General features: G+C 36.6%; 1 protein-coding gene across 1 annotated transcript in view; it reads left to right on the top strand.

The window, feature by feature from the left end:
* Positions 1–24635, top strand: part of LOC122790656 (solute carrier family 22 member 6-B-like) — a 496093-nt gene that overhangs the window by 320052 nt on the left and 151406 nt on the right. Inside the window, exon 6 of the mRNA XM_044058184.1 lies at positions 17397–17509. Within this exon, the coding sequence (XP_043914119.1) occupies positions 17397–17509 (113 nt within the window). The remainder of the gene's footprint in view (positions 1–17396; positions 17510–24635) is intronic.

Raw genomic sequence — 24635 nt, 5'->3', positions numbered from 1 at the left:
TAACCCATAACTTAATTTTCTATTTCTTTAACTTATCCATTACTAATCCTCCTTTCTACATTCCCTCTATGTTTTTTTTATTTTTTTGTATTATAAAATGTTCCATATCCGGCTGCCTTTGCCTGTACTTCTCTTCAAATATCTTTGGTGCTGCTCTCTTTGTATTGATTAGTTTTGCTTTCTCCTTTGCAAAAATATTGCACCATATTAAATCTATTTTTCTTTCCCGTGTCCATATTTTTTCAGATGTCTCCTGTTCCTCCTGTTTCTCCTTACTTGCGGACCTCACTGTTCCATCATGCTGTGATATAACCTGTGTTAGATGTTTGTGCATTAAATCCTTCCTTTCACAGCTAGTCCATAACTTCTGCTTCTATTTTTTTTAACTTCTTTTCTAATCTTTTGCTCTACATTCCACCTTTGTGATCTTATTTTCTGTATTGTAAAATTTGCCATATCTGGGTGCCACTGTCTGTGTGTGGGCATATGTAATGAAGAAAGACAAACTGCAGAAAAATCCAAAAATCACACAAAGGATGTTGAGAACAAAACACTTTATAACGCAAAACTTTCGGGAATAACCCTTTCTCAATACTGAATACAGACATACAAAAAGCAACTGCTTTTATACAAGCCAGAGAATCATGTGACTGCAGCCAAAGTCACATGACATATTCAAAAATACATATCAAAAAGCTATATACAAACTGTACTGTACTGTACTGTTAATGCCAGGAGGGCAGTACAGTCAGTATTAAACCTATCCTTGTTGGATTGCAACGCAATATGAAATGATTATGTTATTATTTTTATCTTTTTTGTATTTTTGTATTTAGATAGTTGAGGTAGATAAATGTATTATATGTGTACGTGTTTGTGTGTATATATTTTTACACACTTTTTTATAAAAGTTTTTAAATGTCCCTATTAATTGTATATAGCTTTTTGATATGTATTTTTGAATATGTCATGTGACTTTGGCTGCAGTCACATGATTCTCTGGCTTGTATAAAAGCAGTTGCTTTTTGTATGTCTGTATTCAGTATTGAGAAAGGGTTATTCCCAAAAGCTTTGCGTTATAAAGTGTTTTGTTCTCAACATCCTTTGTGTGACATATGTAATGAAACCAGTTCTGATGAGGCTTACCACTGTGTGAGATTGAGTCTGAGTTTGAGTGCATGGGGCCAGTTCTGGTAAAGTTAGACAGTCTTTAGGTTTAATTTTTCCAAGTATTTTGGGTTTCTAACACCATGGTGGAAATGGACCCCATTCCTAAGTCAAAGTATGATTAAAATTTGTGAAATTAGTATCGTTTCAGTTTTTGATGTTAGCCAAATGTGCTTGCAGCACCCGCAATGTGACCAGAATGGACTCCTTCTGCAATTCAGAGTTACACATATTGGTAGCATATCTAAATAAGACTTTAAATTCTTTTTATGAGACCCATTGCTCCATCTCTTATTGGAACTGTTTGGGTATCCTTCTTCCACATTGCCCTCATTTCTGCCCACAAATTCTGGTACTTTATGACCTTGTGTCTCTCTGTATGTAAGACAATGTAATCACTGGAGTATGAATTTCTATGATTAATGCTACTTTTGTCTTCTTTTCATGGACTTCTATATCTGGGTTTCTCACATCTATTTTTTTTAACTGTTGGTAGTGGGTGATTCCATGTGATATAATCTTCATCATTTTCTATAACACTTTGTGGCTCACATTTCTAATAGTTCTCAGCTACTTCAATATTGTAATGTTTGTACAATCTCCAATGCAACAGTCTTGCCACATTATTATGCCTTTCAATATATGGGCAATCAGCAACAAGATGCACAACTATTTCCATTTCTATTTTACAGAACCTACATTGGCCTGTTTTCCACATGTTTAGCTGACTTTGTAAACCAATGTGCATGTAGTCCACTATCCTGGGCCATCAATATTAACCTTTCATCTTTTGGTTTAAATTCACTTCTCCTTAATCATTCCTTTCTCAGATCCTAATCAACAGGAAGTTGTTCTAGGAGTTTTCTTTGCTTGCAACTATATTTATACATTTTCCACATTTCTTGCCTTGTCATGTGATCCTTCTCCTTATATCCTTTCTTTTGTTTTTTTTGGCACATTTGGTTGCTGCCCGATTTTTGTCTACTTCTGGTTTGATTTCCATACCAGCTTGATACCGATATGCTTTTGCTAAACTAAGCAGGGAGGTCATCTTAGACTTGTTCTCCTCGTTTTAAAACTTTCACTATGTTTCAATCTGGTGAAGTCAGCAGATATATTTGCAGTTCTATGATTGCAGATCTATACATGTAATCAATTTGAGGAGGCCCATAGCCCCTTCAGAACTAGGAATATATAACCTTGGTAACCACTGATTTTTATATATCGTTTCATAAGCATGAATCATTTTTCTTGTTTTCCTGTCCAACTGATCCCATACCTTTTGGGGCCTGTCAGTCACCCCAAAACTGTAAGTTAGAACAGGAAGAGTAAATTGGTTTATAGCTTGGACTTTGTTCCTAGATGTCAGGGCTGTTTTCAGTATCAATTTTAATCTTCTAAAATATTCTTTACTGAGTTTTGTTCGTATTTGTTCATGTTTTATTGTCAATCCTTCATCTTTTCCCAAATATTCATACACTTCCTCCTGCTCAAATTTCTTTGTATCACATTCCTGTCCAAGACTGATATTTTCTTGAACCTGCATCTTTCCTGCTTTAAAGATTGGTTTTGCACATCTGTCAAGACCGAATGACATTCTTATATCATCTGAGAAAGTGTTGACCACTTGCAGTTTTGCTTTCAGCTCCTTGTCTGATGAACTGCATAGTTCTAAATCATCCATAAAAAGAAGATACTTTTTTTTGTTTGTTTGTTTTCTGTGACGTGATGTGTAACCATGACCTAATCAGTTAAATTGACAGCTTAATGGTTTAAGGGCAAGACAAAAGACGAGTAGTGACAAAGAGTCACCCTGGAATATCCCCCTTTGAATTTTTATCTTTGGGATAATAATAATTTGTCCTTTATCATGGCTTAGCTGCAGAGTACTTTTGCACTGTTTCTTGATCACTATAATGTAATTGATCAATGTAGGGTGTATGTTATACATCTGTAAGCACCCCTTTATCTATGAATGTGGGATGTTGTCAAAGGCTTTTTTGTAATCTATTCATGCCATACTTAGATTCTCTCCCTTTTTACAGTTCTCCATTTTGACTTTATTTAACAACAAATTATCCTTTGTTCCATATGAGTTTATTTTGTTACCATTTTGTTTTATTGCCATGATTTTCTTCTAAATTTATTTATGTATTTATTTTATTTAATTTTACATTTGTTAACCGGGCTAGTCTAATTGGATACATATTCATTTTCAATAGAGTCCCGGGAGATAAGTTCAGTGAAAACAAAAACAAAACATCTCAAACAAAATCACATAAACAGCTATTCATGTGTACAATGTATGTTGTAGATGTAGTACAGAGATAATCAATGAGGGCAGACATTCAAAACATAGTACAAAAGAAATGCAGGTACAATACAAAAAAATACAGGTTAATACGTAATATAAAAAAGAAGGCATGTTATAATATAATTATGTTAGTAAAAAAAAAAGGTTGTCACAATCATAAGTTTCCAGAAGATGCAAGTAACAGCATATAGTAGGACAAGGTTATGTTGTATTTAAGGAAAATAGGACTTGATTAATGAGAAGAAGAGGGTAGGCAGATGCAAGATTAGAAGGGCTAGTTGGTTAGTCAGGCTTAGTACAATGGCACAACCAGTGTGTTCTGAGAAAGAGTTTTAGTTTGCTTTTGAAAAGTGATATAGAGGGAATTAAGACTGATGAAAGAAATAGATTATAGAAAGTAAATAAGACTCAAAATATTAAGTCTGATAAAAATATTGAATAAAATGAATGTAAACTATTGAATAAATGAATCTAAACTATGTAGGAACCAATTATACATTGTTGGGAGGCAAGTTATTGATCTATATTAGGATAGCTTTCAGGTTCACGCATAAGGGGGAGTATAATTTTTCCTGTTAACAGGGCTGGTGTCTGTTCGAGATGCATGTATAAGTAGTCCTTACTCAGGGCTAAATCTTTGTGTAAAGATGTTAATAACTTTAGCCAAAAGTACTGTATCTGGGCCTAGGGTTTTTCCAATTAGTAGCTTTTCTTAATTCTGTTTCAGTTTCTCTGGCCGTTACTGCTTCCATTTTCATATCCTGTACATTCGAACTTTTTACTGTTTCTTTTACTTCTTCTGTCCATTCAGCATCTTTGTTGTGTTCTACAGGGTCTTCACAGATATTTCTCCAAAATGTGTCTATTTTTTCTTTTTTGGTGGTGTTTCTATTCCTTTTGCTTTGTTTCCCAATCCTCTATATAACATTTTTCAGTCATCAATGAATTGCTTATTTAGTACTTTTCATTTACATTTATCTGCACATCTTCTAAGTTTTTCTGCCTGTGCTGTTCTCTTTATTTTATTATCTGCAGTAGTGTACGGTAGATCCTAGTCTGTTCCAATACTGCACAATGCTTTTATCTCATCTATCAAAATATTTTTCTTGATCTATTCCCTTCCCTCTTTTATAATCTTCTAACAGTGACACTTATTATCTTAATTGCTTTATATTTTTCTCTATTTGATGCTTCCATGATGGCATTTGGTTTCTTCCTTTCTTTTCCCCTATTTCTCTGTGTTTTTGTGGTAAAACTTTATCTGTTATTAATTTAGCTGTACAGTAATATATCCTATTCACTTCTGTTATATCACATGAATTTCTGTTAATAGTCTTGATTACTGAGTTATTTTTTATCAGACTTAACATTTTGAGTCTTATTTACTTTCTATAATCTATTTTTTTCATCAGTCCTAATATGTCTAACCATCTCTATTAAATCAAGCAACTCTTCCCTTAGATCATATTCTTCTAAACTGAGGGCACATTCCTAGTTCTCTGTTTCCTACAGGTATTCTGCAGAAAGTTCCAGAACATCTTCCAGTGACATATTTTCTTCAGCTGCATCCTGTGTCATATGTTGCTCTTTCATATGGGAACTCACTGACCTATCACGGCACAGCACTGGCTGCATCAGAGTTGCCACTGTTTCCTTCTCCATACCTTGCAACTTCAGATGAACTTTTATACTGGATTCCTACTGAAGACTCCAGAGCATCTTCATGTGACAAGTGATTAGATGCTTCCCATTGAATCTGTTTCTCCTTAACTTGGGGACTCATTGTTCCATCATGCTGTGACATAACCTGTGTTAGACTGTCTACACTAAATCCTTCACTATGGAGGTATTCCATAACTTCAGCTTCTATGTGTTTCTATGTGTTTCACTTCTGCCTTACTAATCCTGTGTTCTGCATTCTTCTGTTGTGATCTTATTTTTTTTTTTGTTTTGAAATTTTTCATATCTGGATGCCTTTGCCTGCATTTCTCTTCAGATATCTTTGGAGCTATTTTTGTGTATTGATTAGTCTGGCTTTCTCCTTTGCATAAATACTGCACCATATCAGACCTCTCTTTCTTTCCTATTTCCACATTTCTTTTTTATAACTTTCAAAAATTTCTAGGTTTTGTTCTTTATATTTTTGCACTTCCTGTGTCGCTTCTTATTCCAAACTGCCAAAAGTTTCTTGGTTTATATAATGTTTCTCATGGATCTGTGGTATTAATGAACACAAATTTGTATCTGAAGCTTTTGACAGGTTTTCTTGTGCAAGTGTTTTTCTTTCTTCTAATTTCTCTCAATCTTTTTGAAAATCTTCTATCTGGAAATTCTGGGCTTCTTGCATAATAGTAACAATACATAATGTCTTCCTTATCCTCAATAGTCCACTCTGTCAACTTTATGGCTCTTTTCTGGCCTATCAGTTTATGTGGACTACTACTTCCTTATACAGTGTGGGGGGGGGGGGTATCCACCCCCTGAGCCTGGCCAAACCCCATTGTAGAAATGTTTTTGTGTCTTGAAGATTGTACAGTCATTTTTTTTCAGTCCTGGCACCAGTGTATATATCAAAAGTGGGCACTTTTTATCCTGGAACATGTGCACCCAGCTGTCTTTTGTGTTTTGAATCTACTTCTGTCCATGATATATGCTATATAAAATGCAGTCTATATATCAGTGTCGTCTTATTGAGATTTTGTAAAAATAGGGTCCACCTTGTGAAGGTATTCACCAAAACTTGAGAATGAATTAAATTCCAGCGATACTACTCTCCGTCCCTTGCTGAATTTATCATCTCTCTATTTGGACCTTTATCATCTTTACATTTGGATCTTTGTCATCTCACTATGTGACTGTAGGTATGTGAAATTAAACCAGTTCTGGTGTGGCTAAACATTGTGTGAATGGAGGTTTGCATATATGAGGCCATTTCTAGTGAGGTTATCCAGTGTGTGGGAGTGGGTTTGTGTTTGGGTATATGGGTCCAGTTTGGGTAAATTTAGCCTCTGTTTGAGTGTGAGTATGTGTAATATAACCACTTTTGGTGAGGCTGCCTACTATATATGTGTGGCTTGCATATATAGGGCTAGATCTGGTGAGACTAGCCACTGTGTGAGTGTGGGTTTGAGTGCGAGTCCAGTTCTGCTGAACCCAGCTACTGTGTATGACTGTGGGATTGAGTACATGAGGCCAGCAGTAATGAGGATAGCCACTGTGTTAATGTGTGTCTGAGTATATCAGCTGAGGATAGTGACTCAGTGAGTGTGGGTTTGAGCACATAGGGCCAGTGCTGGTGAGGTTAGCAAATGTGTATGAGTGAAGTACATGAAATGAGATCTGGTGAAGCTAGCCACTGTGTGAGTGTAATTGCATATATGGAGCTAGATCTGGTGAAGCTAGCTACTGTATGAGCATGGGTTTGAGTACATAAGGTCAGTTCTGGTTAGACTAGCTGCTATGAGAATGGAAGCTTGAATATATAGCCAGTTTTGGTGAGGCTAGCCTTTGTGTCAGTACTGGTCTGAGTAAATGGGACTAGTTCTGCTGTTGCTAGCTACTGTGTGAATGGGGGTTTGAATACATGGAGCAAGTTATGGTGATCCTGGAGACTGTGTGAGTATGAATTTGAGCATATGGGGCCAGCTCTGGATAAGGTTCAGCCTATAAATAATTGCTGTATATAGGGAATCGTGTATTTAAGAAAGGGGGTTGCAGTTCCCTCTGACAGGTAAGAAACTCTAAAGTAGATAGAAGGATTGAGAGGTATAAAGCCCCCCTCCATATATATAGGAAAAGAATATTGCAGCTTTATCCCATGAAAAAGTACTGGGTAGATACTTTGTGTGTTACTGTGGTGTGAGTGTTTTGTGTCTGTATGTGATCATGTGTACATGTGGATGTATTTGTGTGTGTGTGTGTGTGTGTGTGTGTGTGTGTGTGTGTGTGTGTGTGTGTGTGTGTGTGTGTGTGTGTGTGTGTGTGTGTGTGTGTGTGTGTATACATAAATTAGATTATATCAAAAAAGAACTGTGCAAACTGGATTCAAACAAAGTGTAGGGAGGAGATGGAATTAGTAACAATGACATGAGAACACTTCAGCAAGAACTTACACTACCATTTTATTTATTATTCATTAGGTCATATAAATATGGGGAGATTCCTCAAGATTGAAGACATCCGCTTATTAAACCTGTCTTTAAGGGAAAGGGGAGTAGGACAAACCCAGAATCATATAGACCCTTAAATCTACTTTCATGTTGTGGAAAATTAATGGAGAAGGTAATATTGGATAAGTTATTGTCAGAAGTGGATAGGTTGGGACTTGAAACCATATATCAGCATGCATATGTTGAAAATAGATCTATTACCACCTGTAACATGATGTTCTATAACAATATAATAATAGCTATGAATGAAAAATTGTGCTGTGATGTAATTTATATAGACTTAACTTCAACATTTGATTGGGCCATTCACAAAACACTGATCAATAAATTAGTACAACTAGGTATTGATATACACTTGATAAGATGGATAGCTGCATGGCTTACAAATAGGACATGGTAAGTATCATACAGCAACTGGACAGGTGAAATCCTTGGTTGCAGTCAGGGTGTCCCACAGGGCTCTATCCTAGGCCCTTACTTGTTTAGATTGTATCTTTCAGACCTAACTTTTTTATCTGAGGTGTTCTATAGTCTTTATGCAGACGACCTGAAATTAGGTAAACTGATTACAAGTGTAACAGATAAGGCATGTCTGCAAAATAATTTTGACTAAATTGACCATGTGGGCACAGGAGAATTATATGCTGATAAATATATCAAAAACTAAGCATATGAGAATTGGGAGACATAAACTGAAAGGTGAATATTTAATACAGCACACAGTGATTGAAACTGTAGACTCATTTATGGACCTGGGTATATAGGTAGATTCAGCTATGAGTTTTTCTAATCATATCAACCAATTGGCTAATGATAGTTATAGAACTATATGTTATATAAAAAGATTTACAAAGTCTAGGAAATTAAAAATAATGAAGTCATTGTTTGTTAGTTACATTAGCCCCGAACTTGAATATGGAATAACAATATAAGACAAGCATGAGTAAACTGGAAAGAGTACAGCGGAAATATACCAAGGCCATCCATGGATGTGAAAATCTAAGTTATTATTAAAGGCTAAAATATCTGAACTTGTACAGCGTCCCTTACAGAAATCTAAGAGGAGATCTTATTCAGGTATATAGGGCATTTAGGGGAAATTACCTCCGGGAATGTTTGTGGTAATCAAAAACTACTATACAATCATCAGACAACCTGTGTAGAAGATTCTATAGGAATGAGAAGTGTACTAATTGGTTCTCTGACAGAGTAGCTGATGCATGGAATAGACTACCAAATTACATTAAAGCAAGCACTAGTTTAGATATTTTTAAGATCAGCCTGGACACTTATTATAGGAACAAGTGTTTTGGTATATTGGCAAGCTAGAAGGGCATTTATGCCCATGCTTGAAATATTTGTATGTATGTATGTATGTACATGTGTGTTCACACATGCATGTACATGTAGTATGTTTGTGTCTGTCTTTGTTTTTCTGTGTGTGTATGTGTGAGTGCACTTGCACATGCATGCCTTTTGTCTGTGTGTAAGTATGTTTGTGTTTGTACGTATCTATGTGCAAGTGAAAGACTGGATGCATCCATGGCAGAGCAACAGAGTTTTAATGGCAGTGTTTTTAGTCATATTATTTTTTGAACTTTTTAGCTTAGCTTTATTTATTTATTTGTATTTGTTTTTTGGGGTAGAGCACTGATCTCCATAGAACATTTTCACACTCAGCCTGGGAGGGGTGTCTGGTTAAGTGACTTGCTCAAAATGACATGAAAGCTGAAGGAATCAAACTTTGTGCCATTGGAGCACAGGAAACAGCTTATTAATGGCTCCTTAATTCCTCTAAGCCAACTGCCAGATAAGTAGCTCCACATTCTTGTATGCAGTGCATAAAGAATTGCTGTAATTTGATTATCAGTCCTGGCTCTTCCTAATTTGAAAACAAGGAAACTAACAGGAAAATAAAGGAAAGAAAAGAAAAAGGCTTCCCATCCACAGTGGTTTTCTCCATACAAGACTGCATTACAAAGTGGTCTTAAGACATTTGTTTTTTAAATTGTCAGACTTCACATGAACTGCAAAAATGAAAAACATCCAAGTTTGCCAACAACATGGTCCATTTTTTTCTATTCTTTCATAGAAAGTGAGTCCAAAAAAGTGTTCCCATCAATAAGAAGGGAAAGACACAAAGATATAATAGAGACATTTCCAAGAAGAGAACAAGAGCCCTGTCATCTCTCTCCTTAGTTCTTTCTTTCTCTTGCTCTTTTTAATATTACCAACACACCTCTCAATTTCTTTGCTCAGTTCTGTACAAAGCCAAAATAAACGGGAGACAAAGGGTGAAAATCAGGGATGATTTTAAATGCATATCTAATTCATTTAAAAGGTTAATAGAAGAACAGATTTTACATCCGCATGCATTTTCTGGACAACAGGAAGCATGAAATGATAATGTCTGGCATTACTCACTGTAACACTCAAATGATTTATCAAAAAGCAAAAAAAGGTTTTGAGGGACAAAATTAAGATGTTTGCAAAATTCTGGACACTTGACTGGTATGATTACTGACAGTACAATCAGTCCAGCTACTGAAGTCTTGTCGAGTCAATAGACTTTTTTCTATGGGATATATTCTGTTTACTATGGGCACACTGACTGGGCTGTCCAGTCAGCAAGCACATTTTTGAATAATAAAGCCCTTTTATTGTATAATGATTCCTTTGCAGTTATTTATGATGGTAACATGTCATGTACCACTGGCACCTGAACCATTGTTTGGTGCATTATCTATGATTTCTAGTGAGAGGGACAGAGAGTGAAACCAATTATTTGTAGCAAAACCGTAGGGAATTTTTCCTTTCTTTGATCTATAGGTGAATACTAGGCAATTAGTCTGACTATTATATGTCTAGCCAGTGATCAGACAGTGACCAAAGGTGAGAATCAAACCCTATACCTTCTGTCTGTGAAGTAAACACCTTAACCCTTATGCCAACTCCCAACATACATTTTTTTATTTAACAGATTTGCTTTTGTGGTATATTGCTACACTACAAAAACAGTGCTTTCAGTAGATTTTTCATTTAACTACACTCATCTTCTATGAGACTATGGTTTCATAGCAGAATAGCACATTATGCAGTGCAAATAAGTACAGGCAGTGACAATGCACAGGGTGTGGATGATTCTAAGACACAGACCATGGTCACACAGGGGTATGCAGCATGTGTTAATGAGTGCATAAAGACTTGAAAATGAAAATCTCTATCTGTATCAGCCATATGGATTATGTAAATGATAACACATAAAATTGAAGACTGAGTCAGAAATTTATAAAATCGATTAACCCGGGTGATGAATTTGAAAACAACCCCCCCCCCCGAGAAGATTGAAAAGAAATACCAAAAATGTTTCTGCTTCAAACCACCATGATGCTGAAGAAGGTGCATTTTTTTATCTCAACCCCCCCCCTCCACCAACCCCACTAGGTTGACGAAACAAACCCCTGGACCGGGGAAGAAGGAGAAACAATTGGTAACAAATTCTCACCCCCTTTTTGGGAAGGGATACAGACAGTTACATTTCTGTAACATATGATGGAATTGTTTCAACTTTTCAAAGATTTAGCATCAGCAATTATACTGATTTGCAAATTTCTACCAACCATTTTAGACTTTTTAAGAAAAGGTTCAAATTTGTACCTTGTTTTTGGATGAATTTTCCAGATGTAATGATAGAACTGAAACTGTTTACAAGGAAATTAAATTTCCAGTTAAATACACATGATATTGTAACAGTAGAATTGAATACTGAGGTGGTTTATGGTAATTTTAAGAAGAAAAGTGCATACAACCCCCCCAACCCATTGTTTGCTACTTTTGAAAAAGTTTGTGAGAAGGATTTGTACACTCTTCAACCTCAACATTTACACTCATGTTACAACCTCTCCAAAGAGGAATGGCTGTTGCTTAACCAACTTAGCAATGAGGCATCTATTAGAGTTATGAATCCGACAAGAGTGAGAGGATTGTTATTTGTAACAAAACGGAGTACACTAACCAGGTTTTGAATTTACTTCAGAACATCAACAATTATGAGACTATTTCTATAAATGAGATTAATGTGGCTTATAAGAAAATAGACTTATTTTTGGAAGACGCACTATTTCAAGGGTTAATTTTTTGACACTTTTCACTTTTAACAAACAGCAAACCACTTATTCTTACTATATTTGGCATCCCCAAGGTCCACAAAGACACTGTGTCACCCACTACCCTATCAGTTAATAGTAGCTGCACAGAATTCTAAAATCTACCCTCTGGTAGTTTTTGTGAACCGTATCCTTAAGAGAGCTATCTGAGTTCCAGAAAACATTTTGAGAGATTCATGGGAATCCTGGTAAGCAAATGTTAAATAAATAAATAAATAACAAATGACAATATCTGTGTGACACGTGGTTTTTCAACAATTGATGTGGTGGACCTGTTTACATGTATTCCTCCTCGGACAGGTTTGGCATTATTCCATTCAGCAATAGCTCAGCTTACCAAGCTTAGCGAGTGATTGATCAGCTTCATTGTTGATGTTATGGATTTGATTTTGACTCATAATTTTATTTATTTTGAGGGCGAATATTTTTACCAGGCGAAAGGTACAGGAATGGGAGCAAGCTGTGCCCCCACATACGCTAATCTGTTTATGTATAGTTTGGAAAGGAAACACATTTTCCTGTCTGATAATCACCATCACTGGCATTTGTTTTTGCATTTCCTGAATGACACTTTTATTCTTTAGAAGGATTTTAACCCCATCTGTGATGAATTTGTGTCATATATTAACCAAACGGGCTCATTTTGAACTTTAACTCACAAACATTCTAGAGTATGGACTATTTAGACATGATTATTTACAAATACATTAAGAAAAATGAGTTTGTTTCCAAGATATAGAGGAAACCCACATTTTCAAACAGTTACCTTAGTTTTTCTAGTTGTCACCCAATTTTTTTTAAGAAAAATATTTTCAAGGGTCAACTGGTTAGAACTGTGAGAATGTGTTCTGATTACAATGTCAAGAGGTGGAGAAGGTTTTTAAGATGTTTTTAGACAGAAACTACCCCCAAGATTTTTTTAACAAAAATTTGGGATGAAATTATTAATACTTGGGGTAAGAAATATACACCATTACTAGTTATGAACAAAGTGGTCACAAACCAAGAGCTGTTAACTGAACATGGGGACAACAATTTATTTCCTAATGCGCTGGTGGTCACATACATTTCTTCCTCAAAAATGGTGAAATATATCATTAGGTACAACTGGAATATTCTGAAAGTGAATGAGGACATTTTTAACATTTTAGGGGATGCACCTAGATTTGTTTTTTAAGGCAGGTAGAAATTTTAAACATTTATTAGAACACATCAGAATCCATCAGGTCTATATTACTTCACCGAAAAGATATTTTTGCAAACACCTAATCATCAACCCCAGTTCAGCAAAAATTGCTTCTGCAATTCACTGAATTTATCAAGGGCACAGAAGCAGTTGGCCAGCTACAGAACTTTTCCCTTTTCTCCACTGTAGTGTGATCTCAGAGTTGCTATATATAGTTAGGGGTGTGGGGGGGGGGCACAGCCCCCCACTTGGGTGGCTTTGATTTATTTAGATGCTGGTCCATTGTGCTGCAGGGAAAGCATTTCCTTGCCCTTAATAAATTCAGTGAATTGTTTAAGCGATTTTCACTGAATTGGGGTTGATGATTAGGTGTTCACTGAAATAACATTTCGGCGAACTAATATAGACTCAATCCATTCTATAAGTTCCTGTATTAAGGCACTAAAAAATGTGGTAGTTGTGGACGATGTTCACACATTCTAAATAAAGAATATATACACTTAGATGGGTTTTCTTACAATATTCCCTTATTACATGGCAACTGTGCTGCCAAAGAAGTGGTTTATATAGCACTGTGTAAAGGATGTTCCAATTATTACACTGGTAAAACTGAGCAACATTTTAGGAAAATAATTTATGAGCATGGGTGTGTACTAATTGGAAGTTTAAGTCTGGCATATTGGAAGTGGTCCCACACAATGAATGGAGTAGTTCTTGGGAAACCAGAAATGGCACAGAGACTTACTCTGACAGCTCAGATTGAATGCATCTAATAATCAGGGCTTAAATGGACGTTTCCATTCTCCTTATACTCATGTTTAGAGCTGCCAGATCATGATGAATTTTAAATATATTATGACAATTTTTAAACAAACATTGTTATTTATATATGTATGTACACATTCTTTTAACAAAAAAAAAATTGATGGTATTTTCCACATATATATATATATATATATATATATATATATATTTTTTTTTTTTTTTACACTGTGTAGATAGTAATAGTACATGTTGAATTAATTTTGACTACCATTAGATATTTTACATCATGTGATTTGTTTAACAAGCTTTTTAAACTGGTTCAGATGTATAGAATATGGTTTGATGAAGTCCTACTGATTTTTAGGGGTGAAAATGCTTAACATTTTCTACTTTTAGTTTATGACTACTTCAGTGTGTATGCTTGGAAACCGAGTTTGATTTTTTACTTGGACATCCATTATTTATACAAGGCACTACATGAGCCTTTTGGCTTTCTTGTTTAACTTATAAAATTGGTAAACTATAGCACAGAGTATACCTACTTTTTTAGCACACCTTTATTGAATTATCACTTATGACACAGGCAAATTTACTTGTATGCAAAAGCAATCAAACTGTATCAACAAATCAACATTTACAAGCATTATACTTCACACATATTACTATATATCATATAACCTAGCACTACATAAATTATTCAGTTCCTGCCCCCCTTTTTTAAAACATGAAACAGCTTTACTAAATCATCACCTATGACACAGTCAATCATACATTTATATAAATGAAAACAAACCACACTGACACAATCCTAGCTGCCAGCATTCTACATTACACACCAATGGCACAATCCCAGCTGCAAACACCATACATCATTCATGATCTACCCAATCATTTTCAGTTGTGCATTACATAGCTCATTTAAGCCCTGCCATCTTTTAACTCATTACATCCGAGTGACACCTCCAGGTGCATCTACAGTTAACTCCTACTGATGCCTCTAGGTGTCAAATATTGCTTGTTCATATTTGCTTCAATAATTCCAAAACCATGCTATGTACAAGGTTTTAAAGGATTTCATCTTATAACTTACACAATGGCAAACTCAACTGCATTAATATTTGAATTCTGTCTAGTGCAGGTAAATAGATATTAACTGTTGTTTTTGTGATATTAATCTATATAAATATAATTTTCACATTTTTCTAAATATCTCAACAACCTAGTAATGCAGACAGAACTCCTTAGCCTTGTATGAAAGCTCTCAGCTAGATGAATAAAATATTGCTGACAGTATGTGTGTAACCTGAGTGGTTGCTGAGATATTGCAAGTTGTTTTCAAAATATTATAAATATAATAGTTATTGTGTTTACTGTGAATTATAAAATTTGATTTAAGACCTAGAACCTAAAGAATTTTACTATAAAAATATCTGTGCTGAAGGGTTTGCCATTTATACTTCTTTCATAACCCCTATGGTTCCAGAGATATGAACATTTGTTTGAAATGTGAAGACATAATTTGTTTCAGTTAAAAGACTTAGGCTTCACCCATTGGAAGTTACAGTGCAAACCTCCTGAGCTCCATTGGAGTGAATGAGTTAAACCTTATTCCTCCCTTGTATGCATTGATCCCACAGTTCCCATTGTTCCTATGTAGTTTGCTCCTACCCTATTCTAAAGATCTCAGTTCCGGTTGTGCACAGTCACTTGTGGTATAACTGATGGCTGTGATATAAGGAGTAGTAACGCCACAACATACGTTGGTAGTCACTACCAAATGTATGAATCCTAGGAACTGCCAGTGGCTTACACATGTTACAAAAATTATGACCTAGAGAAATTGCAGACCACCTGGCAGTTAAAGGATGGACCATGTGTGGCCTTGATGGTAATTTGTATAATATATGTCTCCCAGAACCTTAGGGAAATGGTCTGTGTTCCAAAATACCTGTATGATGCTGGCTCTTCCAATGTTGCATTGGATAGCCAAATATGCTATTCCACATGCTGAAACATAATATTAAGCAACTGGTTCAGAATTTGTTTGCCTACTGCAAAATCATAGGTGCATAGGCAAGAGCTAGGCTAGCTACTCTTGTGGATCATTGTAAGTGTATCCAATTTCTCTTCCAAAGGCAAAAACCAAACCCCATACCTTGTGTCTGTAAGGTAAACACTTTAACAATTATACCAACTACTCAAAACCTTATAAGTACTAGGTTGGTTGTCCTTGAAGGGAAGTTTTAAGCCTATGCAATTTTCCTTCGATGATGAGAATCAAACCCTGTGCCTTATATCTGGAAAGTAAACACCTTCACCATTAAGCCAACTACCATGCAATCCTACCCCTCATATGCCACCAGTAGTTTGCTGAACATTGCCTGTAGCTAAGATAGTTATGGTTGCACATAACCCAGTAGCTATAGAAATGGGCATGCTATACATCCCCTGAATTTTGCCTATGGAAAGTACAGTTTGTCTAGGTTCTTTGCCAACTCTCTGTACACAAGCAAGTGATTCACAATCTGCTGGTGTGTGAGCTGGTGTTTTGACAGTTACCTTGTGTGCCTCCTCTACAGACACATATGGCCAAAATACACCTCAGTTTGAGCACTGGCAACTGGATGCCTGCTTCTTCAATGTGGATTACTATCTATAGTAGCTTGTAGAGGTGTGTGACTGGCAGACATTGCCCATTGGGCCAGTAGGGGAGTGACTAGCAAATAACACCAGCCACCCAGATTAGTGATGCTTGGGTGTTTTGCCAGGGTCCTACACTCTCCCAATCCTGGTACTTTTTCCTCCTCATGTGTCATTTCTCCATTCCATGTTTGTTGTCAAACCTCCACATTACACTAGTTCAACCTCTGCATATCTGCATCCATCCACTACCCTCATCACCTTTTGTGTATATACTGCCAGTGTCTCTCTGATTCTGAGTTCTGTGGCTGTCTGCTCCCTGCCCTTCTCAATATAGCCCATCTAAAGCAATCCCCCGCTACATTCCCCACCTATGCTTCTTTGGTGAATGTTATAAAAGGATTACCTTCCATGCAAAAATACCCTTTCTTCCTCCAGCTTTCATACCTTATTGTTTTGTATTTCCCCTCTGTTTTTCCTGTTCTCCATTCCCCTTCCTACCCCTCGTTTTACGTGATAAGCAGGACTGTGCTGCCCTTCTTGTGTTGAATGAGTACAAGGTACAGCTATGTTGTGCTACATTGCATGCAAGAAAATGTACTGATACCATACTGTAGTGCTGCTCCAGATGTACACCAGCTTAATGGTACTTATCCTGTTATTGCTAAGCCTTTATTTCAATAAGTGGCCCTCTGCTCATAGGCCAGAGCTATTCAGTATCTAAATCATGCCTGATTACCTCCTCAAAAATTAGTGCTGTATGTCTACCAAGGGCTTGATTTTGAATCCTGAACTACATTTCCAAAAGTTATGTAGCATTTTTGAACTCAAAAAAAGACTGGAGCATCATATAAACATATTTTCTAAATAACAATAATTATAAACAGCAAGACTGGGTAAATCTTTGCATGAATACTTCCATAATGCAATCCTTTTCTAAGCTTTTTATGCAACATACTAAAAATTGTGATTTTTTTTTTTAACTGTAGGCAAACGCTCAAACAGAGGTGGAAGAGAAGAAGTCAGACAGAAACTACACCATGTTTGATCTTGTTAGAACTCCAGAGATAAAAAAAAGGTCCTTTGTTCTCTTCTACATCTGGTAATAGTTCCCATTTTACTATTGCACCTTTCTAAATATGATATTTTGTTCTATTTCCTTACCCCATCCTATAAATTACTTGCCCAAAAAACATGTTCATCACGCACAATAAATCTTTAAATGTTTCTGTTGTATACTTATGTTTGAATTCTGAGACTGCATAAAAAACACCATGAAGGTAATGTGAAATGTATAATAACTATGTTCACAGCCTCCCAGGGATCCTAGACAAAAGAATGAAGCATAATTTATCATAGAATAAAATGCTTTACACGAAACAGCAAAATTATTATAACTTGTTTCAGTGATGGTATAACTTTAGAGTTTGTTATAAGTTAAGTAGTGGGACAGGAGCTTTGATTACTGTAAAGAAATATTGGGTTTGTCTTTTTCATTTAATCTGTTGTGCTTGTGATCTTTGTAGATCAATATGTATGTACACCTTTAAGAAGTTTTCTAGGGGCTTGCACAAGTGTATAAATACTGAGCATGTGCAAGCCTGACTGCCATTTTGTAATAAGCTGTTGAGATGTAAGCATGCATGTCTGTGTAGTCTGTCAGTTAAATCAATTTGTTTATATTTTGTACTGCTGCTATCCATCCTGATGCATTTCTACATAATAAAGCATACAAACAAACTACCTTGCCTGGTTGTCTTTGCTTGTGAAGCAAGATGAACGACATGGTGTCAGAATGGGATCCAGATACAGAACCGAAAGCACTCGGTTAATGGTGGAGGACTATAGAGGAATAGATCATTCCTACTGCACTTATAACTTGCAAAAACAGGTCAGAAATAAATTTCAGGTATCAAAGCTTAAAACTATTTTTTATTTGCAAAATATAAAATGAAGTACTCAGAATGCTCTAAACAAATTTCTAATTAAATGAAATGTCCGAAACTGAGATATATTGATGAAAATATTCAAATAATTATGGAAAATGTTTACAATAAAGTCCATATTGCAAAAAATATGGAAAATGGACAGATTTTGTTGCTCTGTGCTATTTTTTCTTTGCATTAATTAAAGCTATTTGAGATATCCAAAGTATATGAAGTGTCCGCATGTTTGTGCAGTATTACAGTACAGTTATTTCACAAAACACAGCCATTTCAGAGCACATTTCTCCAAGGACAGTATTTCAAAGAGTTTATTATGCATTTGAATGCTATTTTAAGTACTGGCTGTGTGCACATGGTTTTATATAATTACAAGGGTCACATTTTCAGTGTGTTTGGGAAACTTTGTTGGCATAGCAGACAGATTTTGAAAACCAGGTCCTCTTGTTTGAGCAAAAGTATGATATTTTCATATAAGCAGCATTTTCTGATAAAGATGACCGTACAAAGGCATTTATTCTGCTTAATTTAGCTGGTTCAGAACGCATAGAAAGAGAGCGTTAGTTTGTGTATGCACTTACTGTATTTGCAGGAGAGGAGAAAACTGCCATATAGTGATACCAGCTAAGTCAAGGGAAGACCCCAAGGCATCTATATCATCTTGTTGAAAGACTAAAATGTCGAACAGCAATATGATTGTAAATGCCGGACATCGAAATTGTTCTTGTGGGGGGCTGTGCCACCCACACCCCCCGCTAATTATATATACCAACTCCGAGATTGCACTACAGTGAGGAAAGGGCAAATTACCTGATCCTCACTGTACCACAATCCCGCAACAACACTTTCGATGTTCGGCATTTGCGATAATATTGACGTTTGACATTTTCAAAATTCGATAACGTGAAGTAGACCTGACCCCAAGTGCTTAAGATATAAATTTAGAGAAATGTATAACCCCCAAATGAATATTACAATGGAAAGGCACTTATTTTACATGAGATCAAAAGCCTGGTGAAACTTTTGCAGCATATATAACTGATTTGAGAAATAAAGCTAAAATGTGCAGATTTGATGATTTAAGGGATGAGCTGATAAAAGGCAGACTTGTGTATGGTATTAAAGCTGATGCTGTGAGAAAAATTTTGCTTCGTGATAGTGATTTAACTTTCAATAAGGTCATTGAGTTTTGTCAGATATATGACCTTACAGAAAAGCACACAAATATGCTTGCAAATGAGAAATGTGTGCTTCCAGTAACTTCTAAGGCTAACGTTGATAGTATGCAGCACATGGTTAAAAGAAGCAGGCTCAAGCACATGGCAGCAACTGTGAGCCCTGCAACACTCACTGGTAAACCCTGTAGCTTTCTAGCAAATTCCAGAATATGCATAGTCTCAGTGAAGCACAAGAGGGAGTCAGCAAACTCAAAAAATGAGCCCCCACCCAGTTTTATTGCTAACTGTCATAACTGTGGTGGTAATCATGAACTTAAATGAGAAAAGTGCTTAGCTTTTGGTCAGCAATGTCACAAATGTAACAAGTGGGATCATTTCAAAAGGTTTTGTAAATCAAAAGGAACACATTCTTTTATTAAAAGAGAACATTCCAAGAGACAAATTGATCAATTAGAAAGCTCTGACCCAACTTTTTATGTTGATGGTGTGTCTGTGCTTAATGAAACAGTCAATGCAGTAGATTTATGGGCAAAGATTATGCCAAATGCCGCTGTCTTTTCTGTCTTGGATGCATTTTGGCAAATTTTGCTTCACCAAAAATCCTCATTGCTAACCACTTTCAGAACTCCTTTTGACATGTACAGATTTTTGAGAATGCCCTTTGGGATAAATTCTGCCAGTAAAGTCTTCCAGCATGCAATGGAGCAAATTATTTCTTGGTATCCATGTGCTATTATAGTAGATCATATTCTAGTAGGAAACAATGGTGAAGCTGAGCATGACAGAAACCTCAAGAAAGTTCTGGAAAGAGCACATGAAGTGAATTTTAAGATGAATCCTCAGAAATGCAAATTCAGGCTAAGAGAAGTCACTTATGTTGGTCACTTTTTACCAGTTCAGGCTTATGACCAGATCCTTCTAAGCAAACTGCTATTCTCGAGGTGTCAGCTCCAGACAATATTCAAGCCCTGCAACTTTTTCTTGGCATGGTTAACTACCTAGGCACGTTTATTCCAGACTTGAGCCAAAGCACCACTCAGAGAGCTGACATGTAAAGCTAAATCTTGGTCATGGTTGGAACAACACCAGAGAGCATTTCATGTCCTGAAACAGAGAATTGTTAGTCCACCAACTCTCAGATACTATGACGTCCACAAGCCAGTTACTCTTTCCTGTGATGCTTCAAAATTTAGTCTAGGTGCAGTCATTCTACAAGAGGGTCAACCTGTTTCCTATGCATCCAGAACTCTTACCCAAACTGAAATGCAGTATGCTCAGATAGAGAAGGAACTCTTGGCAATTGTGTTTGCATGTTTGAAGTTCCATGATTATGTTTATGGTAGACCTATCCAGATTGAAGCAGACCACCAACCTCAAGTCACTATCTGTTGAAAGCCTATGTATTCAGCTCCAGACAGACTGCAACTCATGATGCTGAGATTGCAAAAGTATAATTTCACTCTTGTCTACAAGAAAGGCAAATGTCTTTATCTTGCTGATAGATTATCCAGATCGCCCAAAAAAACCACAGAACAGCATGAGAATGAAAACCTTGATTTTGAAGTCATGGAACTGAGAAATGTTTCTTCTGCACGTCTTAAAGAGATTAGTAATCATATAGCCTCAGATCCAGTTTTACAAAAGCTCAACCACTTTATCAAACAAGGATGGACATCAAAGCAATCTATTTTATCTCAAGAAGTACAATCTTTTTTTTTTCCATACAGAGATGAAATTTTGTCAGACAATGGTATCGTCATGAAAGGTCCTAAAGTAATTTTTCCAAAGTCTTTGCAACCAGAGTACATTATTATCTTACATTGTGGCCAGCCAGGAGCAGACTCTACCAAAAGAAGGGTGAGAGGACTAGTATTTTGGCCTTCTATGTCACAAGATATTGAGAGAGTGCTATCATCTTGTTCAGTATTTAATTGTACTAAGTTGCATCAACAGAAAGAACCACTTCAGTTAAACCAGATTCCTGAACTACCTTGGTCAACAGTAGCCACCGACATTTTCGAATGGAATGGTCAACATTACTTAGTGTTAGTGGAGTCTTATACAAATTGGTTTGAGATTGACCTGCTTCCTAATCTAGCATCCAATACTGTCATTACTAGGATGAAGCATCATTTTGCAGTCCATGGTAGTCTGCACAAAGTTATTTCCAACAATGGCACAATGTTTGCAAGCCAACAGTTCAAAAGATTTGCCAAAGAGTGGAACTTTACTCATGTCACGAGTAGCCCAGAGTATCCACAGTCAAATGGTTTGTCAGAAGGTGCAGTTCAATGTGGAAAACAATTACTAGAGAAGTTGAAATGAGGCAATAGTGATGTTTTCTTGAATCTTTTAAATCTCAGAAATATTTCTCATGATAAACATCTTGGTTCACCTGCTCAGAGACTTCTGTTGAGACAAACCAGAACCACATTACCAATTAGTAGTCAATTGTTGGTTCCATGTGTCAAGAACAACAGGTCAGTGAAAGCCAATCTGTTAAAGAAGTGTTTAGCCCAGAAGTCCTATTATGATAAGATCAGCAAACCACTCAATCCATTATGAGAAGAAGAAGTGGTAAGGATGCAAACGTCCTAAGGCTATGATTGGATTGGAGTCATGAAGAATATTTGCTCAGAGCCAAGAACGTACATTGTGAATCACAAGGAGTAGAGTTTAGGCAGAATCAAAACATTTAATGCAGGTGTCCGAGCCTATACCACAGCACATAGCCTGTGAGAAAGACTCTTTATCTCAGAGTGAGTTGTCCAGTGTTCCAGTTCCAGAAGACGTTCCAGTCAATATCCCTGTTCCTGTGATGAATCCTGAAGTTCCTGATACAAGTTATTCACCGAAGACTGTCCCTGTTGCTAATCTCAGTCCTGATTACTATGTTATCAGATACGGTCGTATCTCCAGACCATGTTATAGATACAAGTCAACTTAGACATGAACACTGTGTTTGTTTCTAATGTGTATATTAATGTATGTCTAACTCCAATGTCATTTTCATTTGAGGGCAATATTTTTAAGACAGAGGATGTAGATCAATATGTGTGTGTATATCTTTAAGAAGCTTTCTAGGGGCTTGCACAAGTGTATAAATACTAAGCATATGTGAACCTGATTGCCATTTTGTAGTAAGCTGTTGAGATGTAAGCATGTATGTCTGTATAGTCTGTCTGTTAATCAGTTTATTTATAATTTATGATGCTCTTATCCATCCTGATGTGTTTTTATGTAATAAAGCATCTAAATGAACTACTTTGCCTGTTCATCATCTGTGGCCACTTTTCAGTTAACCCATACATCTCATCACCAATCCTGTCAGCCCACTATGTGAACCACTTGACGTGCAAGAGGAACAGGGTCCTATAATATAAACTATAAATACTTCTGGTTATATATTTCACTCCATTCCAGCTGTGTTAACTGTCATGGATTGTTATCTCACATGTGAAAAACTTAGAAAACTGAACTGGTTTCAAGCTGCAAAGTGACCTGAGCATATCCACAATTTAGTGTTTAGTTCATTTGCCCCAAGCATTTTTGACACACTATAAAGATCTTTTATTTTAACCCTTTCCAAGTCTAATCATCTGACCACGTGTCAGCTGTACTGGAGTCTGATTTCATCCTATATTGTTGGTTTTGCTCAACTTAGTGGCCTGATGGTAGGACTGGCTGAGTGAATGAAGCTGTTAGGTGCTGGACTACCTTCTGGTGAGGGACCAGGACCCCCCCCCCCATGAAGCACACCCAGCCTCATCATCCTCACACTCCTCAGCAACAACTTCATCAGGACAGGGCTACAGCTTAGGTACCCTTTGAGCAAATCTTTATTTCAGAATTGTAGTGAGGAGTCACAATGAAAACTTTTCCATAAGTGAATCTATCCCAAGTATGGGGTAAATATGTTTTAACATCTATGAGGGAAACTCACCATGGATCGTTAGAGAATGTGATTACTGTAGCATTCTGCTCATGCTGAAAGTGAAAAGGCACATAAAAGAACTGTGACAACTGTAAAGTACGAAGCCAGGAAAACAGAAATATCACAGTCCTATAAATATGTCCCATTAGCAGTGTGACAAGCAACAAACCAATGTTTTTTCCACTGCTCATACATTAATATTTGTGCACAGAAAATGGTACAATTATGCAGAGGGACAAACCAGGTTAACATGCAGGAACCTTGAGAGGCTGCAGCAAAACCCCATTTTATTACAGATCCCAGCAGAAATCAAAATTAAACATAGTTATCATACTGCATTAACTGCAATCACCTTCATCACCATCTGACATTCAAGAGCCACATTGGAATATATACATATGAGCTAAGATGAGCTTGGAAAATAGCTGAAAATAGTAGGAACAGTCCCAAACATAAAGCAAGATTTAAAAGAAACACAGTGGTATCCACTTTCTGTACCATTCAGGTTAATGGTGTGTAATCTCCAGTCTCCATGCATACAGATCATGAAGATTGCAAATTATGGGTCATCATATGATGCCTGTACAGTTCCCATCTTGGTAATGCCCATTATTTAAGGTAGCAATTCTGGTGTCATTCAAAGGGTATCCAGTATCTGTCTGCCTGGGATGACATGATCGACAAACCACGATGCTTTGCCAGAGATGGTCCGCATCTGTCACCCCTGGGATTCCGGTTACTGGCTAAGGCTCTTGTTACCCCCATAGTGCCTTTTTTAAGCAAGGCTCAAATCACAAAACTACCACTGTAACAGATAAAAGCATGCAAAATCTGAAGGTAATTCTACTCAATGCTAGAAGTCTAAACCTGAAAATGCACTCTCTCGAGGCACTCATAAAAATGGAGAACATCGATATCTGTGCAGTAACTGAGACCTGGTTCAATGCTCCAGAAAGCACCCCTGCAATACCAGGCTACAACTGTTACCACACTTTTTGGCCACAAAATCAGGACCAAAACACTAAAGATGGTGGAATGTGCATATTCGCCAAGGATATTCACACCTCCAGGCTAGTTGCCCAACACAATGCATCTGAAATACTACAGATGCAACTAACACTAGGTAAGACTGCAATCCAAATTGTAGCTTGCTACAGATCCCCCACCATGCCC

This window comes from Protopterus annectens, chromosome 1.part2, assembly GCF_019279795.1.
Source record: "Protopterus annectens isolate FY-2018-M chromosome 1.part2, PAN1.0, whole genome shotgun sequence".
Taxonomy (NCBI): Eukaryota; Metazoa; Chordata; order Ceratodontiformes; family Protopteridae; genus Protopterus; species Protopterus annectens.
The sequence above is the reverse complement of the archived record's forward strand: the minus strand, read 5'-3'. Positions and strand labels throughout refer to the sequence as shown.